This window comes from Pan troglodytes, chromosome 20 (assembly GCF_028858775.2).
Source record: "Pan troglodytes isolate AG18354 chromosome 20, NHGRI_mPanTro3-v2.0_pri, whole genome shotgun sequence".
NCBI lineage: Eukaryota > Metazoa > Chordata > Mammalia > Primates > Hominidae > Pan > Pan troglodytes.
Genome location: NC_072418.2, coordinates 6,388,454 through 6,414,655, shown reverse-complemented (window position 1 = coordinate 6,414,655; position 26,202 = coordinate 6,388,454). Strand labels below are relative to the sequence as shown.

The window sequence follows — 26,202 nt, the reverse complement described above, 5'->3', positions numbered from 1 at the left end:
CTGCGAGTCCTGAGACAGTCCACTTCCCCTCCGGGGGGCCCTCCCGGGTTTCCCCTCGTAGCCAGATTATTATTACAAAAGCCAATCCAACCCGTTTGGGTGTTGAAAGGCGCTTTTAATAAATTGTGCGAAGAAGCCATAAACTGTGTCTCTCGCAGGAGAGGCTTTGAAGTCAGAGGACAGGCTGGGTACACTACACCCAGGCCGGTGGTGGTTCCCGCTGTCGGGTGGTGTTGGTACTAAGAATGCCAGATAATAATAAAACATAATAATGATCCTGGGATTAGGTGTTAGAATGAAGGCACAGTGAGCCCCGGAACAGGGTCACCCACTGGATAAGCGCTCACTAAACGGCAGCTAAAGCAGCTGTCAGTACTCTCTCTGTCTGGAGGAATGAGGAAGGGGAAACTGAGTCCTGGAGCCCCCCCCAGGCGCCCGGTCGCACCAGCCAGCCCTCCCTGGGCCGGGCCAGGACGTTCTCACCACTCGTGCCCTGCTCCCCCTTCCCTGTCCCCCGCCGGACCTCTCCCACGACCGGGGAGGAAGTGGGAGAAACGGACAGGGGAAAAAAAAAAAGTCGCGCTGAACCAACGCCTCCCCACTCCCCACCTCCGCCCCTCGCGAGCCATGCAGACCCCCTTGTGCCAAGGAGCGGCCCGCGCGGACCAGGCGTCCAGGGCCCGGTCCCCGTCCCGCCCCGCGGCCCGCAGCCGGGTGGGGGAACTCGCGAAGCCGGGAAAACAACCGCCCTCCCCGCCCCTCGCCAACCCCTTCCCCCGCTGACGCCCCTAGCGCAGCGGGGTGGAGGCGACTCCTTTATATAATCGCGGGAGGGCAGGTTGGTGGTTTCATTTAGGGACCCGGGAGCCCCGCGGACCCGGGCCGTCCTTGGCAAGGCCACCCCCCGGCGTCCCTGGCGCGGCAAGTCCCACTGAGGCCCGGGGAGGCCCAGGCCCTGGCCTTGCGGGGAGGTCCCCACCGCCTCACCCCCAACCCACCCCCGGCAGCCCGGGCCGCGCGACCCACACGCCCGCGTCGCTCCTCGCTGTGCGCACCGCGCTCCCCGCCCCCGCTGCCATCCTGCCACGCCCCGGGCGTCGGGGGCACAGCCCGCGCCCCCCCGCACCCCGCCCCTGCGCAGAGGCTGGGGGCCTGTTTATCTGGAGGCCCCCACCCCCCCTCCACCCCGGGGGGCCCGCTCCCCCCGCGCCCCGGGGAGCTCTGGGGCCAGATAAGCTGGCAAGCTGGCACGGCGCCGCGCGGCGGGGCGGAGAGGTCAGAGGCGGGGGGGCGCGCCGGGGCGGGCCGGACCCCCCCCCACTTGACAAAACCTAATAACAGCCCGGTCTCCCCGGCGCAGCGGGCGAAGCCCCACGGGAGGGCAGAGACGTGGCAAGAGGGGACCTGCCGAGCCTGTTCTGGCCTCCGAGGCCAGGCTGGGGGGGGGCGGGCTGGGCGTGGGGGGGCCGGCGGCTGCGGCACCTTTAAGACAAGGGAGGACCCCTCTTGCCCTCGGAGAAACCAGGAAGGGAGTCGCGAGCATCATACGGGGCTTTGGCTGTACTGTACAGTTACTGTAGGGGCAGTGACGCCGCCGCCGCCGCGCGAGGGAGCGACCAGGGCAGCGCGACGCGGGCAGAGCGAGCGCCGCGGACCCCGGAGGCGAGCGGCCGAGGGAGCCCAGTCCCAACTCCGGGCCCCGGCCCCGCGCGCCCCGGCCCGGCCCCGCGAGGTAAGTCAGCGCCCGGCGCGGCCCCCGGCACGGGGTGCAGGGCGGGGACGGGCGGGGGTCGCTGCGGCCACCGCTGCCCCCTCGGGAAGGGGAGATCCGGGGAGCCGGGGACGTTCCCCCAAGTTTCAGAGGAAGGGGTGGTTGGCAGCTGCCCGGAGGCTGGAGGCGCCCTGGATCCCGAGCGCGGGGAGGGGGCGCCGCCCGGGAAGGGGGGATTGGGGGCTAAGTGCATGAGCTTGTGCGCCAGCCCCCCCCCCCCCCACTGGGTGCATGGCTTTTCGGGGCTCCCAGGCGCGCGGGGAGCGGGGGAGGGGAAGCAGGGCTGCATTGAGGGTGGGGGGAGCCGGCGTGGGGAGATAGGGGGGCGCGTCGCCTGCTAAGTTTCCAGCTGAAGACGAGGGGCGCTCTCGCCCCCCGGGGGCCTATTCGGTGCTGCGTGCATACGTTGGAGTTGGCCAGGATTGAGCTCCATGGGGGATGGGGGGGAGGGGGCTGAAAAAACAGGGAGGGGGGCTTTGGAAAGGAGGGGGAAGGGGTGGGGTGTCCGGGTGGGCGGGCAGGGCCGCAGGGACCTCTGGGCTTCGTAGTCCCTCCGCCGTTTGCAGCCGGCAGGTGGCAAGCGGCTTGGACTACAAGTCCCAGGGTGCCCCGCGCCGACAGCCCGCCGCGGCCCGCGGGTAGGGGCGGTGCGGAGGAGGGGCGGTGAGCGGCGGGCCGGAGAGCCAATGGGCGCGGGCCGATCGCGCGGCGCGGCGCGGGGGCGGGGCCAGCCCGCCATGGGGCGGGGCCTGGAGCCGGGCTCCCCTCGCCGGGGGCCGGTGGCGGTCCCGGCTTCCGGCTGCGCGGCCCGCGGGCCGGCCCCCTCCCCGCCCCGGGGCCCCTCCCCGCCTGGTTGTGTAACCGTCCCCAGCCCCCCTCCCCTCGGCCCCCCGCCCGTGGGGGGGGGGGTCACCCTCCCCGCGCTCCCCGGGGAGGGCGGCGGCCCGGGCGGCCGCGCGGTGCAGGCGAGCCCGGGGATGCGCGGCCTAGCGCAGGCCGGGCCCGGGCGTGGGGGAGGCGGGCGGGCGGACCCAGATCCGGGGTAATTTGCATCGCCCTCCCCCCAGCCCGGGTGGGGATTGGCCGCCGGCGGCGGGGGGTGGCGCGGGGCCAGGCTCACTGCCGCCTCCCGGCCCCTCGGAGGGAGCCAGCCCAGCCGCAGCCGCCGCCACCGCCGCCGCCGGGGCCGGGCCCCCTCGCCGCTGCCCCGGGAAGGAGGTAGGAGCCCCCCGCGCGGGCGAGGCGGCGGGGGACCGCGGGCCGAGCGGGGGCCGCGCGCTGCGGCCGGGGCGGGGGAGGGGGCCGCTTCCTGCCCCCGCCCGGGCCTGACTCAGCCCTGGGTGGGGGGCCCGGCCTGGCCCCTCGCCCTGCCCGGACGGCCGTCCGGCTCCGACCCGCGGGAGGGGGCGGAGAGAGCACCCCAGTCCCCGCCGTCCGTGCCCCCAAAGCGCGTGACCCCGTCTCCTCTGGCCCGGACCCCCCCTCCTTCCCCTTGACGCCACCACCACGTGCGAAGCCTGAGCCCGGGCAGGGGAGGGGGGAGCTGGTGGGATCCAGCCCCCTCCCTCCCGCTCCCTACCTCCCGGGCGGGAGACCCAGCCCCCCCGGCCTGGGAGCCTGGCTGGGGGCTGAGCGGAGCGGAGGAGCGGGTGCCCCCCCAGGGCCCGGGCCTCTGCGGGTTCTGGGAGGCGCTGCCCGGGCTGGCTGGCGGGGGCGCACGGTGGGCCGCGGCGGGAGGTTGCTGTCCACCCGGGCCCGGACACCCAGTCGGCGCCCACTAAATGTTGGCGGAATGCAGCCAGGAGTTGGCGGCGAGGCGGGGGGAGGCAGCAACTCCTCTCCCCCCAGTCAGGCGGCGGAAGTCACAGAGGTGCTGGTGCCCCTGCCACCCGCGGCACCCACCTGGCTCACCCATGGGTGGCGGGCTCGGTGGGCCCCCCCACCTCCCTGCCAGCTGCCTCCGGAGAGGGCGTCGGGATTCCGTGTCAGTCCCCCCCGCCCCAACCTCAGAACTGGACCAGGGCGTAACCCTGAGCGTGCCGCTCCCACACTGGGGGTGCCTCCCCACCACCGGCCGATCACTTCCTATTGGCAAGCTGGTCTGGGAGAGGTCCCGGGGAGGCCAGGCTGGGGCAGGGGCCCAGGCCAGGCCAGGCCTAAGCCCAGCCCTGCTGCTGCCAGGGCCTGAGGGCTTCAGGCCGGGGGCGTTTGTCCCCGAGGGCCACCCCCCACGGGGCCCCGAGAGCACCTATCGGCGGGGCCGGGGCCTCTGTTTACCACCAGCCATCGCTGTGGAGACAGAGCCTGGGGGAGAAGGGGGGGCAGGAGCCGGCCGCTGGAAAAGCGAAGTCTAAGGAAGGAAAGAAGAGCCAACCGGGACACTGAAATTTTAATTCGTGGGTCAGTCCGGGGGGTATTTATTATTCAGTTCCGATTGGCTGCGTGGCGGCCAGTCAGCACCTGGGCCCGGGCGGGCAGCCACGCATCGGCAGAGGTCCGCGGGCGGCCGCAGGCAGTGGATGGGTCCTTTGCTCTGTGCGGGAGACTGAGGCGCGGCCGAGGCAGAGCCCAGCCTGGGGCCTGGTCGGGAAGGTTCCTGGGGCGATCACAAATCCCTGCTGGGTGTTTGTTTGTTTGTTTTTTCCTTTTCTTTCCTTGAGTCCCTCTGACCTATAGCTGGGTCCACCTGGTGGCAGATCCCCGTTGCCGTATGAGGAGGAAACTAAGGCCGGGAGGGGAGGTCAAATGTGAGCTTGGAAACTCCGGAGGTTAGAGCAAGCCTCGGAGCAGGTGCCGGTACTGGGCAGGGGAGACTGAAGCGTAGGGGGAAGCAGAGGGCGGCCCAAGGTCACTCAGGTGGGGTCAGAGCTGCCCCCTGTGCTCCATCCTTCCAGCTCGGGGCCTGTCCAAAGTCCCCTCCCCCTGTGTGGTGGCCCAGGGGCGCCTGCCCACCTGTCTTTAAGCAGGGCCAGAGGTTGGCAGTAGAGGCTCAACCGCAGGCACCTGCCTGCAAATGGAGTGTCACCGAGGCTTATTAAACCCTGTGTCCGAAGATGACATTGAGGCTCAGAGAGGGCCAGCATGGCTCCCAAGGTCACACAGCACGAGCCACAGCCCTCTCGCCTCCCTGCCTCACCGGGCAGGCCCTTGCTGGCGCACGTGCATACGAGGCCCCTCTCCAATCCTGCCGAGCCACAAACTCGTCTCACCTTGGTCCTCAGAGGCAGGCAGGGCTCTGGGTTTTATGACCAGAGGAGACCGAGGTCACCTCCCCAGAGCCAGCCCACTGCAGCCCAGATGCTCCAAGGAGGGCTCCTCAAGGGTTGGAATGCTGGCACGCTTGCTCTGCGACCTTGGATGAGCCCCGTGACCCCTGCAGCCGGGGCGCGCTGTGTTCCTGGGGCTGCGGAGGGTCCCCCAGCTGCTGCCTGCAAAGCCACCCGTGGTGTCTTTTCTTTTCTCCTCCGTGGCGGAAACTCCCAGGTCAGCTCAGGGCATGGCAGAGACCTGAGTGTGGGGCGTGGGTCAGAGCTGCGTGAGACACCTGCACCCCCACCTGTCACCTGCCAGACCATAAACCGCCCTGCAGTAGCCCTGGGCAACAAGGACAAGAGGAACGAGCTTGGGTGGGGGTGAGCCTTGGGTGGGGGTGAGCATGGTCCAGTCCTAGCCCAGCCCTTGGGTCCACCCCAGCAGTCACTCCCCCTCTGCCAGCCTCAGTCTTCCCATCCAGACAGTGGGGAGATGGTCATCAGCCCTAGAGTGTTGTCTCGAGGGTTCGCTCAGTGGGTCATTGGGAATGCTTGTTGAGCGACTACTGTGCACTGTGTCAGGCCCTTGGGGAGCTGTCTTGAGAGCTGGAGGGGCAGAGGCCCCTCCCTGAGCCGCCCATGTCAGCTGGACTCCAGCCCTGCCCCAGGCTCCTGTGTGAGAGCTCCCTTGCAAGGCAGCTCTGAGGGTATGAGGATAAGCCGTCCTTCCTCTCAGCCCCCAGGGTAGGGGGATTTCATCTCCTGCTGGTATCCGGGGGCCAGGAAAGGGGATGGAAGGAGCCGTGGGAGGACTAGTTAGGCAGGCCAGAGCCAGACAGACGGCCCGTGCTCAAATTCCAGTTCTGCTGCGCGACCCTGGCCAAGCTGCTCCCCCTCTCTGATCCCGTTCCCCGTTTGCAAAATGGGGCACAGACACAGATCCTGCCTTCCAGCGCTGTGGGTACCGTCAGGTACCATGGGTCTCTGGGGCGATTATCAAGGCCCAGCCTCCCCCAGCTGCTCCGAGGAGCGGCTCTGGCCCTTGGGCCCCGAGCGCCGAGTCCAGAGCCCCAAAGCGCAGAAGGCGCCCCTCAGAGAATCCGGCGCTCGGGAGGAGCGTGGCCAAAGGACCAGCCCCTCCATCTGTCCCCCCAGCAGGCTGTGGACGGCCACTCGGTGGAAGTGTCGCCACCCACGCCTTTCTGGTTTGACTGGAAAACAAGGCCCGTCCCACCTATCAGGATGCCTGAGAGAAGGATCTGGCCGGATTCTGCAGGCCGCCGGGCTCCCAGGCTGAGCCTTCCACCTGCTCAGGCGAGGGTGGGGGTGGGGCAGGTATCTCCAGGTGACAAGCAGGCCTCCCTCAGGGGAGGGAGAGAGAGGTCACCCCGGCCTCTCACAGGCATCTCAGCTAAGCAGGTGCAGCCTGGGCTGATGGCAGGGTGGACAAAGATGGGCTTCCGAGAGTCTGGCCTTGCTTGCCCCCAGTGACGGGAAGCTCAGCCCCTCCACTGTCGTCATGAAGCTTCCTCTTGGAACCTGGGCTCAGGCTGTAGTCTGGGCTTCCCGGCCCATGACATCTCAGAGTGTGGGAACAGGGTGGGCCTCAGTTCCACCCATGAGTTGGGCGTCAGATGGGATCCCCCTGGCCTCCTCATCGCTGCCCCCATCCCCGCTGTCACACTTCCCACTGGGCCCCCACGGCCTTCCTGCCTCTGGCCCTTTAAGGCCCGGGCAGGAAGCCCCTCCCCATTTAGGGCAATAAATGGACACGTAAAATGGCCGAGGGCCTGTTTGCTCCATGTCTGGCCCAGAGGGAGGCCTGCGGGCAAGGGCAGGCGGGCAGGGGGTGGGCTGGCAGCTGGCAGCCACCCCAGGCCGTTGGTGCCCCCCGATCGGGACACTGCATTCCTGTCCCATTAAACCCAGGCCGAGGACTGGGCCAGGCGGGGCTTGGCACCAGGTCAGGGCGGGGTTACCCGTCGGGACCAACCTTGCAACACAGGCCGCTGGGCGGGGAGGGGGCGGGGGCTGCCGGGTGCGGGCCTGGCAGCCGCACCTGCACACCAGGCTTACAGTGTGACCTTGGGCCGGCCGCCCACCCTCTCTGGGCCTGATCTCCCCTTCCAGCTTCCTCCTCAGACCCCACCACTCACTCCCTTGGTAGGTGAGGAGGGGACTGAATTCCCGGAATAGCATTCAGGAGCAAAGTTCCCATCCGTGAGGGGTGGTGAACAGCCTGGCAATGTGTTTTGGGGACTGGCTCTGGCGCACATTAGGTCCCTGGGCTAAGTTTGCTGAATGGATGTGAGCGGGACCCTGACCACAGTGGGGGGCCCCTTTCCACTGTCACGACCCCCATCCCCCAGGAGACAGAGGCTCAGAGAGGTCTCGCATCTTGCCCAAGGTCACACAGCTTGGAGGTGGGGAAGCCGAGGCTTGAACCCGAGCTGCTCTGCACAGCACATGAGGGGTGAGAGGTCCCTTTGGCCTCCTTCCCTGCTCTCCCTGGGCAGAGGGTTGGGTGGGGGCCCTGATCCCCTCATTAGACGGCCCCCTGCTCCAGGAAGTGGCCTTCGGGAAGGTGGCGGGTGGCAGTTACCTGCCCAGCCCTCACCTTGTCGTGTGACCTTGGGGAGGCCCCTGGCTCCCACACCCTGCACTAGCGATGCAGCCTCCTCTCTGCCAGTCCCCCTTCCCCGGTCGCCCACCTCCAGGCCTCAGTTCCTGATGCTCCCCGTGTTGGGGTGCCCTTCTTGGGATGCCGGGGTCCTTCCTAGGCGACATCTGCTGCTCCCTGAGCCACGTCAGGGTGCTTCCGAGCTCACGACACATCCCCCGCAGCTGGGAAGTGGCAGCTGCCCAGATCAGAGGGCTGCTGTGTGACCTCGACTGGGCCGCCTCACCTCTCTGAGCCTCTCAGGGACCTGGGGAAGACGAAGTGAAGGTGCCCAGTTAGTTTGGGAGCACAGAGGGGGCCGAAATGCTGCCCGGGTGCCGTGGCTCTCGACAAACACTACAGCAAGTGACCCTTAGGTTAGATGGGAGGTGGGACCGGCAGGCTGCACAGCCCCCTGCTTCTGGGTATGCCTGGCAGCCAGCTGGGTGGGCCGGGGCGTGGGCTGTCTCTGGTTTATCCGGCGGTTTGCTGCGCCCCTACTGTGCGCCACCCTGGGAGGGTTGGGCTTAGGGGCCTGGGAGTGGCCTGGGGGGAGGAGGGCGCCCCACCTCCAGCCCAGGAGGGGCCTGCCAGGGCCTGCCCCTCGGCCGCCGAGTCAGCACCAAGCAGCCCCGGAAATCCCACGGAGGCCAGCGCGGGGGAGGAGCTGTGATGAAAGATGGGGCCCCGGGTGGGTGTGGGCCGAGCCCAGGGGACCCTGGCCGGCAGGGGTGGGGACCTGGCTGGCGTGGGGCCGGGGCTTCCTGGAGGAGGGGAACAAAACCGCCACCTCCGGAGGCGTGTACCGTGTGTCGGGCGCACAGTGGGGCTTCAGCACTCGGGGACTTTTTATTGCCAAGACTTTGTGGCCCCCCCGGGGGTGCTCTGGCTGGGCCCGGCCTCCCCTCTCCCACCTCGGAGGCAGGGTCTTCGGCCCTTTCCTCAGGGGAGGCCTCCAGGAGGCCTAGGTGGGGGCATTGGCGCAGGGCGTGGCCGGCAGGTGGCTTGTGTTCCTGGAGTGAGGGCGTGGGTCAGTTGTCTCAGAGCGAGTTTAGTTTCCAGGGCGAGGTCAGGGCCTTTCCCTGGGTGGGTGGGGGGACCGGCCCCTCCATCATTTCCTGGCCCCCAGCCGCTGGGAGTCAGCCCTGCCGGGCATCCTTAGGCCAGGACTGCAGCCCTCTCTGGGCCCCGGCATTCTCTTCTGTAAAACGCGGCCACAGTCCTCTCACGGGGGCTTTCCTTGGCTGACATCACCCCGGGCCTCGCTGCTTTGAGGGAGGGCCTCAGTGATATTTAGGGGGGAATAGGGGCCCAAGAGAGGGTCCCAGGCTGGAGAGGGCAGAGACTGGGACCCCCGGACCCAACCTGGAACTGGGATCTTCACACTGGCGGGGACCTGCAGGAGGTTGCTGAGCCACCTGGATTATTTTGGGCCCATCCTCCAGGCCCCAGGAAAGACACCTCCGAGCCACTCCAGAGCGGGGACCCTGGTCACCCGAGGGGAGGAGCGGCCCAGCAGGCCAGGGATGGCCATCTTGGGGCGTTGGTGGCCTGGGTCAGAGGTCTCCCCCCATGCTGGGGTGGGTAGGAGGGCCCGGGCCCGTCTGATCCAGAGCTCCATCTGCTCACACGCTCCCCGCGGCCCAGGGCCAGACGGCAGATGGTGGCAGGGGGTGGACACCACAAAAGGGGACTCCTCGGAGGCTACCCAGGGCCGAGCCTTGGGTGGGGTCGCTCCCCTCCTACCCTCCCTGCTCCCAGCAGCCACATCTGAGCCCACCGCCCCACCACAGGCCTTAGAGTGGACGGGGCTGCTGAGCAGCTGGGCCCTGGGCCGAGGCTGGAAGGAGGGAAGGAAGGCGGGTGGAGGGGCCTGGGGAGCGTGGTGGCACTGAGCAAGCTCACAAAGGCCTCTGTGTCGCCTGGCAGCTCAGGCCCCGCGCTGAGGGCCCTGGGCTTTGGGTCCGGCTGGACCGACACCATGCCTCCCTTGTGGGGCCTGGCTCAAGCCCGTCGGCGTCAGAGCCTGCCTGAGCTGCCGGGCTGGGGGACAGGAGGGTCTGGTGGCCCGGAGGAGGCCTTCGGAGGAGGCCATGGAAGGCCCGGCTCAGGCCCTCTCCCCAGGGGCCTTGCCCAGGGGCTCTGGCCCGAGAGCCACCGGCCGGCCTGGAGGAATGTGAGCTGTGCTGGGTGACTCGGGGCAGCCAGGGGCTCCCAGGAGAGGGCGGAGGGGTGGGGACAGGGGCCAGAGGGTTGCACAAGCTCCGAGTGGGTGGATGAGTCACAGCCGAGGGGAAGGCGGAAAAAAGGGAGGGGGAGAAGGGGGTGGGACAGACACAGTCCCCCCAGGGCCCGGCGCTGCCCGAAACCTCTGCCCATTTGACAGATAGGGAGACTGAGGCCCAGAGAGGGCCAAGGCCTTGGCTGGGGCTGAACAGCTCAGCTGGGGTGGCTGAGAGTTGGGGAGGGGCTGCCAGGCAGTCCTGTGGGCAGGCAGGAGGTGGACAGGGGTTCCCCCGGCTCCCTGCTCCTCCCGGGCTGTAGCCCGGTCTCTGTTACTCACAGCCAGGGCTGAGCCCTATGCTGGGGGCTCTGAGGGGCAGGAAGGGGTTTAGCCTGCGGAGTCACTGGCCCTGCCCGGACGGGGCACACCCACGGTGGCCTTGACCTCAGCTGGGTTTCGGCACTGGGTCCCCGTGCCTGGGCTGCCACACCCCTTCCTGCTGACTCAGAGCCCCCTGAAAAGAACCAGGCTCGACCAGGAGGCAGGAGTCAGGGTCGGGGAGGCCAAGGGGTCGGCTCTTAGGTCCACTCTGGTTTGAGTTTGGACGCAACTGTGTCCTCATGGTGGGGCCTCGGGCAGGTGGCCTCAGCTCACGACGGAGTGGGTGCTGCCGGTGGGGTTCGGGTGGAACTGGCGGGAAGTAGGTGTTATGTGTTGTTGTTGTTGTTGTTGTTTTTTTTTTTTGGAGACGAGTCTCGCTCTGTCACCAGACTGGAGTGCTGTGGCGTGATCTAGGTGGCTCACTGCAGCCTCCACCTCCTGGTTCAAGTGATTCTCCTGCCTCAGCCTCCCGAGTAGCTGGGACTATAGGCCCGCGCCACCAGGCCCAGCTAATTTTTTGTTAGAAATGGGGTTTCACCATGTTGCCCAGGATGGTCTCTATCTCTTGACCTCATGATCCACCCACCTTGGCCTCTCAAAGTGCTGGGATTACCGGCGTGAGCCACCGCGTCTGGCCATAGTAGGTGTTTTGTAAAGGTCACTGCGTGGCCTCCCCTCTGTATCGGCCGAAGCCCGTGCTCAGACCAACAGGAAAATGGCTCAGATCAGGGCACTTCTCTCGAGCTACTGCGTCCTCCCGTAGCGCCTCAGAGTGCCCTTTCCTTATTTATTTATTTTTCCAACACGGAGTTTCGCTCTTGTTGCCCAGGCTGGAGTACAATGGCGCAATCTCACCGCAACCTCCGCCTCCCGGGTTCAAGCGATTCTCCTGCCTCAGCCTCCCGAGTAGCTGGGATTACAGGCATGTGCCACCACACCTGGCTAATTTTGTATTTTTAGTAGAGACGAGATTTCACCATGTTGGTCAGGCTGGTCTTGAACTCCAGACCTTAGGTGATCCGCCTGCCTTGGCTTCCCAAAGTGCTGGGATTACAGATGTGAGCCACAGTGCCCAGCCCTTTTTTTTTTCTTTTTCTTTTTCTTTTTTTTTTTTTTCAGACCGAGTCTCGCTGTGTTGCCCAGGCTGGAGTACAGTGGCTCCATCCAGGTTCACCACAACCTTCGCCTCCCGGGTTCAAGCGATTCTTCTGCCTCAGCGTCCTGAGTAGCTGGGATTACAGGCACGTGCCATCACGCCCATCTATTTTTGTATTTTTAGTAGAGACAGAGTTTCACTGTGTCAGCCAGGATGGTCTCGATCTCCTGACCTGGTGATCTGCCTGCCTCGGCCTCCCAAGGTGCTGGGATTACAGGTGTGAGCCACCACACCCAGCCTAATTTTTGTATTTTTAGTAGAGACAGGGTTTCACCATGTTGGCCAGGCTGGTCGCTGGTCTTGAACTCCTGACCTCAAGTGATCTGCCCACCTCAGCCTCCCCAAAATGCTAGAATTACAGGCGTGAGCACCGAGCCCGGCCTCAAAGTGCCCTTTCAACAGGCATTCCCGGGGGCCCTCCTCGGAGGGGTGGTGCCAGTGTGCTTGCGACATTTAAGCGTCCAGTGTGGGTTTTGCCGGCCTCATCTCACGCCGATGAGACAGAACAGGGCATCTGACTGCTCTTGGGCACAGCTAGGGAAACTGAGGCTGATGGGGGGCAGGAAACCTGACTCTCCTCATGCACAGCTGGGGAAATTGAGGCTGGAGGCAGGACATCTGGCCGCCCTTGTGTACAGATGGGAAACAGGTTGGGAGTGGGACACCTGATTGCCTTCCTGTACAGCTGGGGAAACTGAGGCTGGGGACATGACGTCTGATTGCTTTTGTGTACAGCTGGGGAAACAGGCTAGGGGAGGCAGGACATCTGACCATTCTCATGCACAGCTGGGGAAACTGAGGCTAGAGGATAGGACATTTGACTGCACTTGGGAACAGCTGGGGAAACTGAGGCTGGGGAGCCGGGACATCTGGCTATCCTCATGCACAGATGGAAAACAGTCTTGGCCAGGTGCCGTGGTTCATGCCTGTAATCTTAGCACCTTGTGAGGCAGGGGCGGTTGGATCATTTGAGGCCAGGGTTTTTTTATTTGTTTTGTTTTTTTGAGATGGAGTCTTGCTCTGTTGCCCAGGCTGGAGTGCAGTGGCGTGATCTCAGCTCACTGCAAGCTCTGCCTCCTGGGTTCATGCCATTCTCCTGCCTCAGCCTCCCGAGTAGCTGGAACTACAGGCCCCCGCCACCACGCCCGGCTAATTTTTTGTATTTTTTAGTAGAGACGGGGTTTCACTGTGTTAGCCAGGATGGTCTCCATCCCCTGACCTCATGATCCGCCCGTCTCGGCCTCCCAAAGTGCTGGGATTACAGGCGTGAGCCACCGCGCCAGGCCGGGGCCAAGGGTTTGAGACCAGCCTGGCCAACATGGTGATAGCCTGTCTCTATATTAAAGACACACAAAAAAGAAAAGAGGCTGGAGGCAGGGCATGTATCGCTTTGGTGCACAGCTGGGGAAGCTGGGGCTGGAAAGGCGCGACATCTGACCGCCTTCACGTGCGGGTGGGAATGTGAGGCTGGGGGAGCAGGGTGGAGCGCTGCTTCTCAAGGGCCTCGGGCCCTTGTCAGTGGGCACAGGAACCCCCGCACCCCCACTCACGAGCGCCCTCTCCTTCCCCACTGCTGCAGGTCTCGGCGCGGAAGATGGCCGGCGGCGTGGACGGCCCCATCGGGATCCCGTTCCCCGACCACAGCAGCGACATCCTGAGTGGGCTGAACGAGCAGCGGACGCAGGGCCTGCTGTGCGACGTGGTGATCCTGGTGGAGGGCCGCGAGTTCCCCACGCACCGCTCGGTGCTGGCCGCCTGCAGCCAGTACTTCAAGAAGCTGTTCACGTCGGGCGCCGTGGTGGACCAGCAGAACGTGTACGAGATCGACTTCGTCAGCGCCGAGGCGCTCACCGCGCTCATGGACTTCGCCTACACGGCCACGCTCACCGTCAGCACAGCCAACGTGGGTGACATCCTCAGCGCCGCCCGCCTGCTGGAGATCCCCGCCGTGAGCCACGTGTGCGCCGACCTCCTGGACCGGCAGATCCTGGCGGCCGACGCGGGCGCCGACGCCGGGCAGCTGGACCTTGTAGATCAAATTGATCAGCGCAACCTCCTCCGCGCCAAGGAGTACCTCGAGTTCTTCCAGAGCAACCCCATGAACAGCCTGCCCCCCGCGGCCGCCGCCGCCGCTGCCAGCTTCCCGTGGTCCGCCTTTGGGGCGTCCGATGATGACCTGGATGCCACCAAGGAGGCCGTGGCCGCCGCTGTGGCCGCCGTGGCCGCGGGCGACTGCAACGGCTTAGACTTCTATGGGCCGGGCCCCCCGGCCGAGCGGCCCCCGACGGGGGACGGGGACGAGGGCGACAGCAACCCGGGTCTGTGGCCAGAGCGGGCTGAGGACGCCCCCACCGGGGGTCTCTTTCCGCCGCCGGTGGCCCCGCCGGCCGCCACGCAGAACGGCCACTACGGCCGGGGCGGAGAGGAGGAGGCCGCCTCGCTGTCGGAGGCGGCCCCCGAGCCGGGCGACTCTCCGGGCTTCCTGTCGGGAGCGGCCGAGGGCGAGGACGGGGACGGGCCCGACGTGGACGGGCTGGCGGCCAGCACGCTGCTGCAGCAGATGATGTCATCGGTGGGCCGGGCGGGGGCCGCGGCGGGGGACAGCGACGAGGAGTCGCGGGCCGACGACAAGGGCGTCATGGACTACTACCTGAAGTACTTCAGCGGCGCCCACGACGGCGACGTCTACCCGGCCTGGTCGCAGAAGGTGGAGAAGAAGATCCGAGCCAAGGCCTTCCAGAAGTGCCCCATCTGCGAGAAGGTCATCCAGGGTGCCGGCAAGCTGCCGCGACACATCCGCACCCACACGGGCGAGAAGCCCTACGAGTGCAACATCTGCAAGGTCCGCTTCACCAGGTGAGCTGCCCGCCGCGGGGGAGGCGCCGTCCTGCTCTCTGCCCCAGCATCCGCCGCTCACGACCCCTCCCGCCTCTCTCCCTGCACCGCACGCACACATGCACGCAGACGCACACATACACGCACGTGCACACAGACACGTACACGCACAGACACATGCACGTCACCTACACATCCACACACACGCAGACACACACGCACTTGCACAGACATGTATACGCACATGCACACACATGCACGGACGCGTATGCCACGTACACATGCACACACACAGACGCATACGCACACACGCACACGCACACCACATACACATACAGACATGCTACAGACACATGCAGACACAGATGCACACCACATACACATCACATACACATGCACGCACGCACACGCACCGACATGCGCACACACACACGCACACCACATACACATCACATGCACGCACGCACACGCACACCCAGACACGCACACAGATGCACACGCACACCCAGACATGCATGCAGGCACATGCACACAGACACGTACATGCACATACACGCACATGCATGCAAACATGCACCCACAGACACACATGTATGCACACACACGCAAACAGACACACCCCACCTCTTGGGCCCAAAGCCAACGAACGCTTCCCTGACCCACGTGGCTGTTAAGAACAACCTAGACCAGGCCCTGCCCTTGTGTGTGGACATCCCGGTGGGTGACAGCACAGGCCAGACATAAGATGACAGCCACATCATATGCAAAGCGTGCCGGACAGGGTTGAGCTGCGGGAGGTGGGCGGGAAGGCACAGTCGTTCTTCCTTCCTGGAGGGCTGGTTCTTCTCTTCTGCACTTTTTGATTTTTTTCTTTTTCTGCTTTGGGAGAGGGTGACAGGCCCTCAGGCTTAGGGAGGGAGAGCCCAGGCCGTGGAGTGGTTTCTGAGTTTCCCGTGAGCCTGGGTCATTTGCTTCAATCAGCCAACATTTATGAAGCGTCTGCTGGTGCCAGGCCTGTTCTAGGCGCCGGGGACAGGCCTTGCCGGAACCTGAAGGAGGGGAGGAGCAGCTGTGGGAAAGGGCGTTCCAGGCAGAGGGAACAGCCAGTGCAGAGGCCCTGAGGCCAGCTGAGCTTGAGAGATCACTGTGCCCCCCTGGGAGCCACGGGGCTTGGTCCCTAAACAGCAGGAGTTCAAGGCCAGGCCCGGGCAGTTTGCAATTCGGTCTCAGGAGTCCAGAGGTGGCTGGCTGGGCCTCGTAGATCCAGGGCGGGCTGTAGCGGTGGGGGCAGGGGGCTGGCAGGCAGGGACCTGGCCAGGCTGGGTGACTCAGCACCACCCCCTGCCCCCCGCCCGCCCTGGGGTTCCCCCAGCCACGCCCACCGAGGCTGAAGAAAGAGGCCATTGTCCCAGCTTCCCAACCCCACCCCGTGGGGACAGGAACTGGGACTGACCCCTCCCCAGCACCCCGGCCCTCTCCCCAGCAGGCCAGGAGAGGAAGGTGCGGCCTGGACTCCGGCGCCCAGGAGTGCCAGGCAGGGGGCAAAGGGCACTTTGGGAGGCAGGCAGTGTAGCTGGTGGTTTGTCCCTCCTTGGTGAGGTTGGGGTACTGGAGGTCTTGGGGGGCTCCTCTTCCTCCAGGCAGGGGTCACTGTGGGTTCGTCTCTGAGCTCAGGAAGAGCAGCTTGGTGGGGTGCAGAGAACTGGGGTCTGCAGAGGGGACCAGGCTGAGCGAAGGTGGTGACCCCCACCCTGCCTCCCTGGCCGTAGGCCACAGGCCCGGTTTCATTCTGACTCGGGCACTGCTGGCTATCCCACCCGAGCCGGGGCTGATCCCCTCAGTCAGAGAAACTGAGGCTTAGAGAGGGACAGTTGTTGAGACCCCTTCCTCCCACCCCAACTTAGACCCACCTGCTTCCTCTTTTCCCCCACCCCGTGCTCTGGTCCCCCCTCCCCAGGACACCAGCACCCCCACCCTCCAAAAGCCTGGGAGCCCGAGGCCCCTCTGAGTCACAGCAGGGCGTTGAGTAAGTGGGGCCTGTGGTGGCCGGGGCTATAATTACCCAGGCTGGGGCTCGGGGTGATGAAACTAGGGATACCTCCGCCCCCACCCCGCCTCTGCGTGGCCCTCTGGCCTGCTGTGCAGCCCCAGGCAAGTCCCTTCCTCTCTCTGGGCCTCCCAGGCTCATCTGGGGAGTCTCTGCACGGTTCTAGAAAAACCTAGTGGCTGCCATCCCCTCTGTGACCCCGGCCCTGTGCCAGATCTGGGCAAGGCAGCCCGGAGACCTTGCCGTGGGCTTTGCAGAAAGTGATCAGTAAACCAGAGGCCTGGAGGCTGGTAACAGACCTGGTTAGGCCAGGGTTCTGTTAGCAAGTTACCACGTTCTGTTGGCTTCAGTGGGGCAGCAAGGCTAGAGATAAGGTAGGGGTCTGGTTGCCAAGGGCCAGGCCTTGACCCTCAGGGCAACAGAGCCAAGGAGGGGTTAAAGTTAGGGACACCAGCTCTGTAGCTGGTGCCAGAGGGAGGGACTTAGGGCTGGAGGAACCCAGAGGGGAGCCAGGTCTTTGGGAATTAGGAAAGGTAGAGGGGCATTCAAGGTAGGGCTTTGAGGGATGAGTAGGAGTTTGCCAGTCCGCACACTAAAGAAGTCTTCAGTCTATTGAGTGTGAGAAGGAAGAAACCCGAGGTGGCTCAGATGTGGGGCACAACAGGCAGCAGCAAGGAGTAGGTCAGGTTCTGGCCAGGGCTCTTGAGACCCAGGGCTCCCTCCTGCCCTCCGGATCCCAGGAAGGAGTACACTTTATTACTATAGATTGGCATCACTCAATGGGAATAGGCAAGACACCTACTTTTTTTTTTTTTTTGAGACGAGTCTTACTCTGTCGCCCAGGCTGGAGTGCAGTGGCACGATCTCAGCTCACTGCAACCTCCACCTCCCAGGTTCAAGCGATTCTCCTGCCTCAGCTTCCCAAGTAGCTGGGATTATAGGCGCCCACCACCATGCCGGCTAATTTTTGTATTTTTAGTAGAGACGGGGTTTCAGCACGTTGGCCAGGCTGGTCTCGAACTCCTGACCTCAGGTGATCTGCCCGCCTTAGCCTCCCAAAGCGCTGGGGTTACAGGTGTGAGCCACCATGCCCGGCCAGCAAGCCACTTACATATTTTTACATTTTCTGACAGCCCCATTCAAAAAATGTCAAAGGGAGTTGGTGAAAGTGACTTGAAACATTTTACCTAACCCAGTAGATGCATTTCCATGTGTAGTCAATGTGCACGATCCTCATTGAGCCATTTTACATCACCTTTTGCATATCAAGTCTTCAAAAGCTGGGGTACCTTTTGCACTTCCAGTGCACATCAGTTCAGAGTGGCCACATTCCAAGGGTTCAGGAGCCACCTAGGCCACAGGCACCCCACTGATATGGTGACCGGCTTTGTAGGCTAGAGGCTCCAGGCTAAGCTGGGTCCACGCTGCCCCCATGGGGCGAGACAGGCAGGGAGGGGCCCTCGAGTCACACCCAACCCCTGCCTTCTCAGGGCTCACGATCCAATCAGGGAGACAGAGGAGAAACAAGGAAATCAACAGAAACAAGAGAGACCGGCCGGGCACGGTGGCTCACGCCTGTAATCCCAGCACTTTGGGAGGCCGAGGCAGGCGGATCACTTGAGGTCAGGAGTTCAAGACCAGCCCAGCCAACATGGTGAAAACCCTGTCTCTATTAAAAATACAAAAATCAGCCAGGTGTGGTGGTGCACGCCTGTAATCCCAGCGTTTGGGGAGGCCGAGGCGGGTGGATCACCTGAGGTCAGGAGTTCGAGACCAGCCCGGCCAACATGGTGAAACCCCGTCTCTACTAAAAATACAAAAATGAGCCAGGTGTGGTGGCAGAGGGCCTGTAATCCCAGCTACCTGGGAGGCTGAGGCAGAAGAATTGCTTGAACCCGGGAGACGGAAGTTGCAGTGAGCTGAGACCACACCACTGCGCTCAAGCCTGGAAGATAGAGCAAGACTCGGTCTCAGAAAAAAAAAACAATAGAAGAGTCAGGTGGTGATGGCAGGAGGATGGAGACAGGGCTGGGGAAGGAGGTGACATTTGAGCCCAAATTTGACTGTGAAGATCCAGGAGGAAAAAAGAAAGTGCCCCGGACTGCGGGAACAGCACATGCAAAGGCCCCAGCGTAGCTTGCGCTTTGCACCTTTGCATGTCAGGGTGGAGCCCAGATAGGGGAGTGACGCTGAAGTGAGGGGAGAGTGGGCAGTCCTGGGTGCCGTGGGGTGGGGACTTGGTTACTAGGGTGACCAACTGCCCCACTTTGTCCCGGACAGAGGGGTTTCCCGGGATGCAGGACTTTCAGTGCTAAAACCAGAACAGTTGGTCACCCTATCTGTCACCAAACACCTCGGCCGCCGCCAGCCTCGAGAGGGCAGGGATGTTTGCCTGTCTTGTTCCCTGCGGTATTTTCAGCACCTGGAACAGGGCCTGGCCCTCAGCGGGCACTCGGCAAAGGTCTGTGGCATGAATGAAGGCACCAGGCACTGGCTGGCCTCATCCTACCCCAGGGGTAGGGGCAGGATGGAGTGGCAGAAGCCCACTGTCTCCTTCTGCGGTAGGGAAAGGGGTTCATGGCGGGCGCAGTGGCTCACACCTGTAATCCTAGAGCTTTGAGAGGCCGAGGCAAGAGGATCACTTGAGCCCAGGAGTTTGAGATTAGCCTGGGTAACGTAGCTCAACCCCCATCTCTCAAACTTACATATATATATATATATATATATATATATATATATATATATATATATACACACACACACATATAGTTTAATAGCTATTTAATAGGGTGTGGTGGTGCGTGTGCTACTCTGGAGGATGAGGCAGGACGATGGCTTGAGCCCAGGAGTTCGAGGCTGCAGGGAACCGTGATCACGCCACTGCCCTCCAGCCTGGGGGACAAAGCCAGACCCTGCCTCTCTTTTTTTTTTTTGGAGACAGTCTCATTCTGTCACCGAGGTTGGAGGGCAGTGGCGTGATCTTGGCTCACTGCAACCTCCACCTCCCAAGTAGCTGGGATTATAGGCCTGCGCCACCACGCCTGGCAAATTTGTTTTTAGAGACGGAGTTTCGCTGCAACCTCCACCTCCCAGATACAAGTGATCCTCCTGCCTCACTCAGCCTTCCTAATAGCTGGCATTACGGGCGCCTGCTACCATGCCCGGCTGATTTTTGTTTTTTGTTTTTTTTTTAGTAGAGACAGGGTTTCACCGTGTTGATCAGACTGGTCTCGAACTCCTGGCCTCAAGTGATCCGCCCGCCTCGGCCTCCCAAAGTGCTGGGATTTCAGGCCTGAGCCTCCGCGCCTGGCCTAGACTTTGTCTCTTAGAAAGTTAAAAAAGGAAAGGAAACGGGGTTCAGAGAGGCATAGCGTTTTCCCAAGGCCACACAGCACTCAGGGTCCGAGGCCCTCTTTAGATGTTCAGAATGCGAAATCGCCCCCACTTGTCTCGTTTTTCGAGGGACCGTCCCCATCGGGGCACCGAAACCTCTGGTGCACGGTCCGTGTTCTGCAAGGGTGACGATCCAGGGCCTGCCGCGTCCGTGAGGGTCCCTGGGCGGGGATCGGGGGTCCCCGGCCCCACTGACCGTGCCCGCCCCGTGCCCCGTCCACAGGCAGGACAAGCTGAAGGTGCACATGCGGAAGCACACGGGCGAGAAGCCGTACCTGTGCCAGCAGTGCGGCGCCGCCTTTGCCCACAACTACGACCTGAAGAACCACATGCGCGTGCACACGGGCCTGCGCCCCTACCAGTGCGACAGCTGCTGCAAGACCTTCGTCCGCTCCGACCACCTGCACAGACACCTCAAGAAAGACGGCTGCAACGGCGTCCCCTCGCGCCGCGGCCGCAAGCCCCGCGTCCGGGGCGGGGCGCCCGACCCCAGCCCGGGGGCCACCGCGACCCCCGGCGCCCCCGCCCAGCCCAGCTCCCCCGACGCCCGGCGCAACGGCCAGGAGAAGCACTTTAAGGACGAGGACGAGGACGAGGACGTGGCCAGCCCCGACGGCTTGGGCCGGTTGAATGTAGCGGGCGCCGGTGGAGGAGGTGACAGCGGAGGTGGCCCCGGGGCCGCCACCGACGGTAACTTCACAGCCGGACTCGCCTAAAAACCAAAAAGAGAAAACAGAAACCCGAGAAAGAGAGAGACAGAGAGAGAGAAAAAAAATCACCCACCACCCCCCCAAAAACACAAAAAAAGAAAATCTATCTATATACAGATATCTATATCTATATATATATATACAGATATATATATATGACGCGTCACAGAATCTAGGGTAGCGCTTTCTCAGATTTCCCTCCTTTCTGACGTTTTTCTCCCTCCGCAGGGGCCCCGGCCCTCCCTGGCTCCCCTTCCCCCCACCACCCCATCGCTGGGTTTCGGGGCTTGGTTTGGGGTTTTTTGTAGGACACAAGGAATCCGAGACCCCGCACAGCCCCCTGGGCACCCGGCATGGGGCCTGGGGCCCGATCCGAGGCCCTGGGCTGGGGGGAGGGTAGACGTGGGGGCGCTGGGGGGGGACTGGAGTGGGCTTTTAATTTCCTCCCCTCGCTGGTTTCTATGAGTCTTTCAGACAAGACCTTAAATGATTTCTGTCTGCTCTGAGCGGACGTTAAAATGGGCCCCCGTCCCCCGACCCGCACCCTCCTTCCTCAGGGCACTTACTAAGGGAGGGGTCTCCCTCTCCATCTCCCCAATGGCCTCCCCACCTCCAACCCTGCCTGCGGCCTCCCCCTGTCGCCCACCCCACATCTCCTGGCCACTGAGACACAAACCTATTTATTTCTAGGCCTGGAGAAAGGAGATCGGACTGGGGTTCCCGGTGGGGCGCCAGGATGGCTCCTGGGGATGCTCCTGCCGCCTTCCTTCACGGCACTTACAACCGGCGGGACCCCCAGGGACCACCCCTCAGGGCGCCCCCCCACCCCCGCCCGGTCCACCTAGACCCCCACGTTTGGAGATTCAAAACTTCTGTCTTCGTCCTCTCCCCCGAGCCCCCTCTCCCAAATTTTTAAAGCACTTTTTAGATTTTTTTTTCTCTTTCCTCCTTAAAGACAAAATTTATATATAGATATATATAGATATATATAAATAATATACTTTTCCTCAGAGGAGCAGGCAACAGTGTGGGATAAACAGAGTCATGATCAGAGGAACCCCAGGGTCTGGTGATGGCAGGGATGGGGGGAGAGAGAGAAAATCCACAAATTCCAATGTCACAAAAGCAATAAAACAAACTAGAAAAAAAAAAGGTTTTACAAAATGAAAGAAAGGAAAAAAAAAAAAAAAAAAAAGGCAACCAACCACATTAGAAGTCTTGGCACTTTGTAACGGAACGGGTACTACACTTTATCTTAATTCTTAATTTAAAAACATGTTTACAAGTTACAACCAACTTCTATGAAAAGTTGAAAAGACAAAAAAAAAAAAAGCGAGCGAGAGAGAGAGCGAGAGAGAGAGCGAGAGCAGAAGAAATTCCTAAAAGTCGATTTATTTTTGTACAAAATAATAAAAAAAAAAACCCACCACAAACGTAGAATCCACTTCTGTTCCCCAAAAAGCGAGAAGGGGGGTTCAGGAGGAAGCCATCGCAGGGGACCTGGGAGATGCCCCGAGGTGTTTGTGCTTCACCCCCGGACGTCAGCCTCGAAGGCAGGACTGTGGGGTGTTCGTGCTGTGTTCCCCCCGCTCCCCCTTTCTGTCCCCTTTTTTGGTTCTGACGTGAAGAGGTCTTAGCGCCCGCTTCTGTCCCCGGGGTCTCTCCTTCCTCCTCCCTAGCTCAGGGATGGGCCTTCCAGCCGGAGCACCCCGATCCCCATCCGGCACCCCCTAATCCCCCAACACGCCTGTCCTCCCGCATGGCCACCAAGGAGCTGGACCTTGGATGCGCCTGCCCTGTTGAGGTGGGTGACAGGGGCCCCCCACCTCCAGGGCCTTAGAACCACCGCCCCCCTCCCCACCCCAGGCACCCCTCTTTTTACTCAAAGGCACTGACTGTAATCCAGGGGGACTGGGACCTGCCTCCCCCCAACCTCTGGCTCCCACAAGGCCCGGTGTTGACCGAGCCACAGGCCACGGACAGGAGCTGGGGTTGGGGAGACTATGTCGCCAGATGCCAGGACGCCCTCACCCCTTTTGCATATGCAATGCCTAGCATGGGACCCCGAAAATAGACGCTCTGCTGCACTGAGACTTCTTGTCAATGCCCAACCGGGGGGGGGGTTTCTCCCTGCCCCCGACCCCCCCATACCCCCTTCTCTGTGACACACACATCTTCTCGTCTCTTTTTCTTTCATTGTTAAAGGGAAGCTTTTTAAGAAGGCAATTTTCATATTGTTTCTACAGGATGGTTTTGGTTCCCTTCCCTTCCCACCCCCCCTTAAGCCTGTCAGCCCCCTCCAAATGTCTCAGGATCCCCCCTCTCCCCTGGGGCTGGGTGACAGCACCCCGGCTGCGTTCACACCCCAGTGTCACAGGGCGAGCTGTTCTGGAGAGAAAACCATCTGTCGTGGCTGAGCGGGGAGCTTGAACACCCAGGCCAGGGACACCCCTCCCCAGCTCCCAGAGAGGCCCCCTGAGGGGTGAGCCCTCTTTCCACCTTCCCCTATCCATGCACCCCCTCGCAATAAAACCAACTCTAAAATCACAGCTGTCGTCCTAGCCAGTGGGGGCGACCGGACTTGGGGGGTGGAGCCCTCTGGGACTTCCGTAGGAACAAGGGCTGCGGCCCACCGCGACACTTACACAGACCTCGGGGATTGCACTAAACCCTCGTTCCTAGCTCCGCACTCAGCTTCGCCTGTCCTGCCCGCCCACTTTGCCTTAACTACCCGCCCGTCCTGGGGGCCACAGCCTCTGCATGGGCCCAGAGCCGGGACCCCCCCAGCCCAGCCCCGCCCTCCCCAGACTCCGCGCAATCACATACTGTATATAGACGTGAATCGATTTTATTTTTATTCTTTAAATTAAGGTCGTGATAAAGTGTTGCCAAAGATACCTGCTGAATTCTCGCGTTTCAGGAAACAAACAAACAAAAAAAAATGATATTTGAGGAGGGTCGTGTTGACTCCATATGAAAGGACACAGCTCAAAGCTTTTTTGTTTGGTTGTTTGGGGTTTTTTGTGTTTTCTTTTTTTGGGGTGTTTTTTTTTTTTAACTGCCTGGTACAAAAAAAAAAGAAAAAAAAAAGAAAAACAATGCGAAATTGTTATTTCCATTCTCATGGTGAAGTTGCGTGGACGCGTGTGTGCGTGTGTGCAAGAGAGCGGGAGTGAGGTCCAGGCTGGGGTTGGGGGGCTTCAGGCGGGGGCGCCCGGGGGCCAGGGAGGTGGCCGGGCCGGAGCCCCCGTCTGCAGTGGCCCCCAGCCTGCCGGGCCCAGGAGAGAGAGAGAAGCATCTTTGCTACTAGCTGTTGCTGCTACCTGCCTCTGCCCCCCGACGCCCCCCGCCTTTCGAGATTAAGGAAAAAAAAAAAAAAAGTCAAAAAAGTTTTTAAAAATGAAAAAAAAAAATTATAAACCAGTGAATGTAAAATGCCGGAGCAGGCCCGGCCTGGCATGGGTGTGGGCCTGCAGCCAGCCAGGCTCGAGCGGGCGATACCAAAGTCTGCCCCCCCACCATTGTGGCCATGCAGTCCTGTCACTGTCTTTTTGCTTCCTTCCGAGGGGGGGTCCCCCAGCCTCTTCCAGGGTCTTCCCCTGGAAGTGGGCGGCTGCAGGGAAGGTGGGGGACGGGGGTCTTTGCACGATTCAGACCCCGGGGCCGTGGCAGGAGCGGTCACCTCACAGGCGGTGACACTGAGGCAGGGGCCTCAGGGTGCCCCCTCCCGCCCGGCAACCAGAATGGTTGGAGGCAAGACAGAGAGAATGAAAGGAAAAACAGAAGAAAAAAAAATATTAAAAACCAACAAAAAAAAGCAAAAATCCTATTTTTTGAGAAAGAAAGATATTTATATTTGCAGTTTTATTTTAAAAAGTTATTTAAGTTGAAGCAGCCTTCCCGGAGGTGGGGGGGGGGTGGCTGGCGCAGGACGGGTCAGGGGCCTGGAGGCTGGGGGGGCCCCAGGAGCTACAACCTCAGAGTTAAGACTAGCTCGCATTAAATACATAGATTTACGGGGGTGGGGGGGGCCGGGGCCAGGGGGTGGAGGGGGCCAGGGAGACCCCCATCCCTCGCCGGGGCTGCCTGGAGGCTGTGGACCAGGATCCGATGCCCAGGTCCCGCCCCCCACCCCACCCCAGGCCCAGAATCGAGGTGCCTTGGACTTTGGAGGGGCCAGGCCTGGTGAATGGGGGGCGGGGCGGCGCCCTCAGGGTACAGAGCACAGATAGACATTCCAGAGACTGTATTGAGAGTCTTTATAAAGTGTGGGAGATTTAAAAAAAAAAAAAAAACTGATAAAAATGCACTTTTTGGGAGTGGGGAGGGAGAAGCTTTAAAAGTAATAAAAAACAAACAAAAACACAAAAGATGAAAAAACAAAAAAATTCATTTTTCTTGTACATAAAAAAAAAAAAGAACCACTAAACGCAGCCTGTTACGACCGCTGCCGCCTCAGTCGCCTCATTTGATGTTCTCTGTGTTTTGTTCGGGGGAGGCTGGGGAGCGGGGATGGGGGGCTTGGGGGGGTCCCCCTTTTCCCCTTTTGGCCCTGAAGAGACTGGGTGGGTTGAGCGCCTCGTCCACACCACACCTTTGGGCCCAGGGTGACCGGATCCTGGGTCCCAAGGAGAGAAGCCCCAGGTCCCCGACCCTTCCTGCTCTTCCGGCCCGGCCTTGGAAGCCAGGCCCATCTCTCTGGGGTCCGTCTGTCGCGTGGCGGAGAGGCGGGGTGTGGACGGTGACCCAGAGCACCGGGGTGGGGGTGAGTGTCCGAGGAGTACCCAGGTCCAGAGGCCCCTCTTGCGGGGAAGGTGACCTACAGCCCCTGGCGCGGGCAGGCAGCTGGCACAGGATAAGGCCAGAGGGGCAGCAGGGAGAACCAGCCGGGCGAGTTGTCAGCAGAATCCAGGGCTGGGCCCTGGGCACCACTGACTCCAGGCTTTCCCGAGGCCCCAGGCGGGGTAGCCTCACCTGGGGGCCACCCGACTCTGCTAGAGGACCCCAGGGTGCTGCCCCATGCCAGGCCCCAGGGACATGAGCCAGGATCTGGAGCTGGAAGCCTCAGCTAGCTGCAGCCCCTACCTCTGGGTAGGGTCTCTGAGGGACGGCCTCCTCCTTCCTCCTGTCCTCCAACCAGACTCGGCCCATGTCCAAGGAATCTGTCCAGGCCAGCAAAGGTGGGGATGGGGCCAGCCCCAAGGGATGGATGAGGCACTCATGGAAGCAGATGGCACAGTGAGGCACCAGTGGCTGCACTGAGCCGGGCACTGGGTCCACACAGAACCCCAGCTCCTCCTCTGTGGATTGGGCTCTTCCTAGTAGCCACAGGAAGTCAACAAAGCCTGGCCCAGCCCTTGCCAGGAAACACCACAGAGGCCACACCACAAAGTCTGAGGGCCTCCGGGTCCTTATGTGGACCTCATGCTAAAGCCCCATACCTGTGCGAGGCCACCCATGAACCTGCTGCAGCCAGGATTCGTGCCCAAGTTCCCGACACGCGCTGGAGCAGGGTTGGGGGTCAGCGGTTCTACAGCCGTGTCCTGAGCCCCCTGCACCGTGGACCCTCAGGGCACACTGAGGCCTCTGCTCAGAGGTCCCACGTTGGGAAGCTGAAGGAGCCGCAGCCTCAGGACCACAAGCCAGGGTTAGGTGCTTCCTAACCTCTGTGCTCCAGAGAGGGCCGGGAGTGGTGGCTCATGCCTGTAATCCCAGCACTTTGGGAGGCTGAGGAGGGAGGATTGCTTGAGCCCAGGAGTTCGAGACCAGCCAGAA

The 26,202-nt window shown here is 62.3% G+C and overlaps 1 protein-coding gene across 5 annotated transcripts; it reads left to right on the top strand.

Moving 5' to 3' along the window:
- The first annotated feature begins 1,435 nt into the window (after positions 1-1,435).
- Positions 1,436-24,873, top strand: ZBTB7A (zinc finger and BTB domain containing 7A). Of its 5 annotated transcripts, XM_054673500.2 has the most exons (4): positions 2,694-2,989; positions 11,406-11,527; positions 13,022-14,298; positions 19,941-24,873. In XM_054673500.2, exons 3-4 carry the CDS (start codon positions 13,037-13,039, stop codon positions 20,431-20,433), a joined length of 1,755 nt encoding a protein of 584 aa, XP_054529475.1. In that variant the 5' UTR covers positions 2,694-2,989; positions 11,406-11,527; positions 13,022-13,036; the 3' UTR covers positions 20,434-24,873. The 5 variants fall into 5 exon arrangements, with proteins under 5 accessions (XP_016790165.2, XP_054529475.1, XP_016790166.2 ...); XM_016934676.4 differs by lacking the exons at positions 2,694-2,989; positions 11,406-11,527 and adding an exon at positions 1,436-1,732; XM_016934677.4 differs by lacking the exon at positions 11,406-11,527 and having other exon boundaries at positions 2,695-2,989.
- Positions 24,874-26,202: the final 1,329 nt, after the last annotated feature.

Bases quoted from the DNA above. Each gene is read 5' to 3' on its own strand.
- ZBTB7A (XM_016934676.4), top strand. From the start codon at position 13,037: ATGGCCGGCGGCGTGGACGGCCCCATCGGGATCCCGTTCCCCGACCAC. The intron at 14,299-19,940 runs GTGAGCTGCCCG...CCCCGTCCACAG, and splicing joins TGCAAGGTCCGCTTCACCAG to GCAGGACAAGCTGAAGGTGC.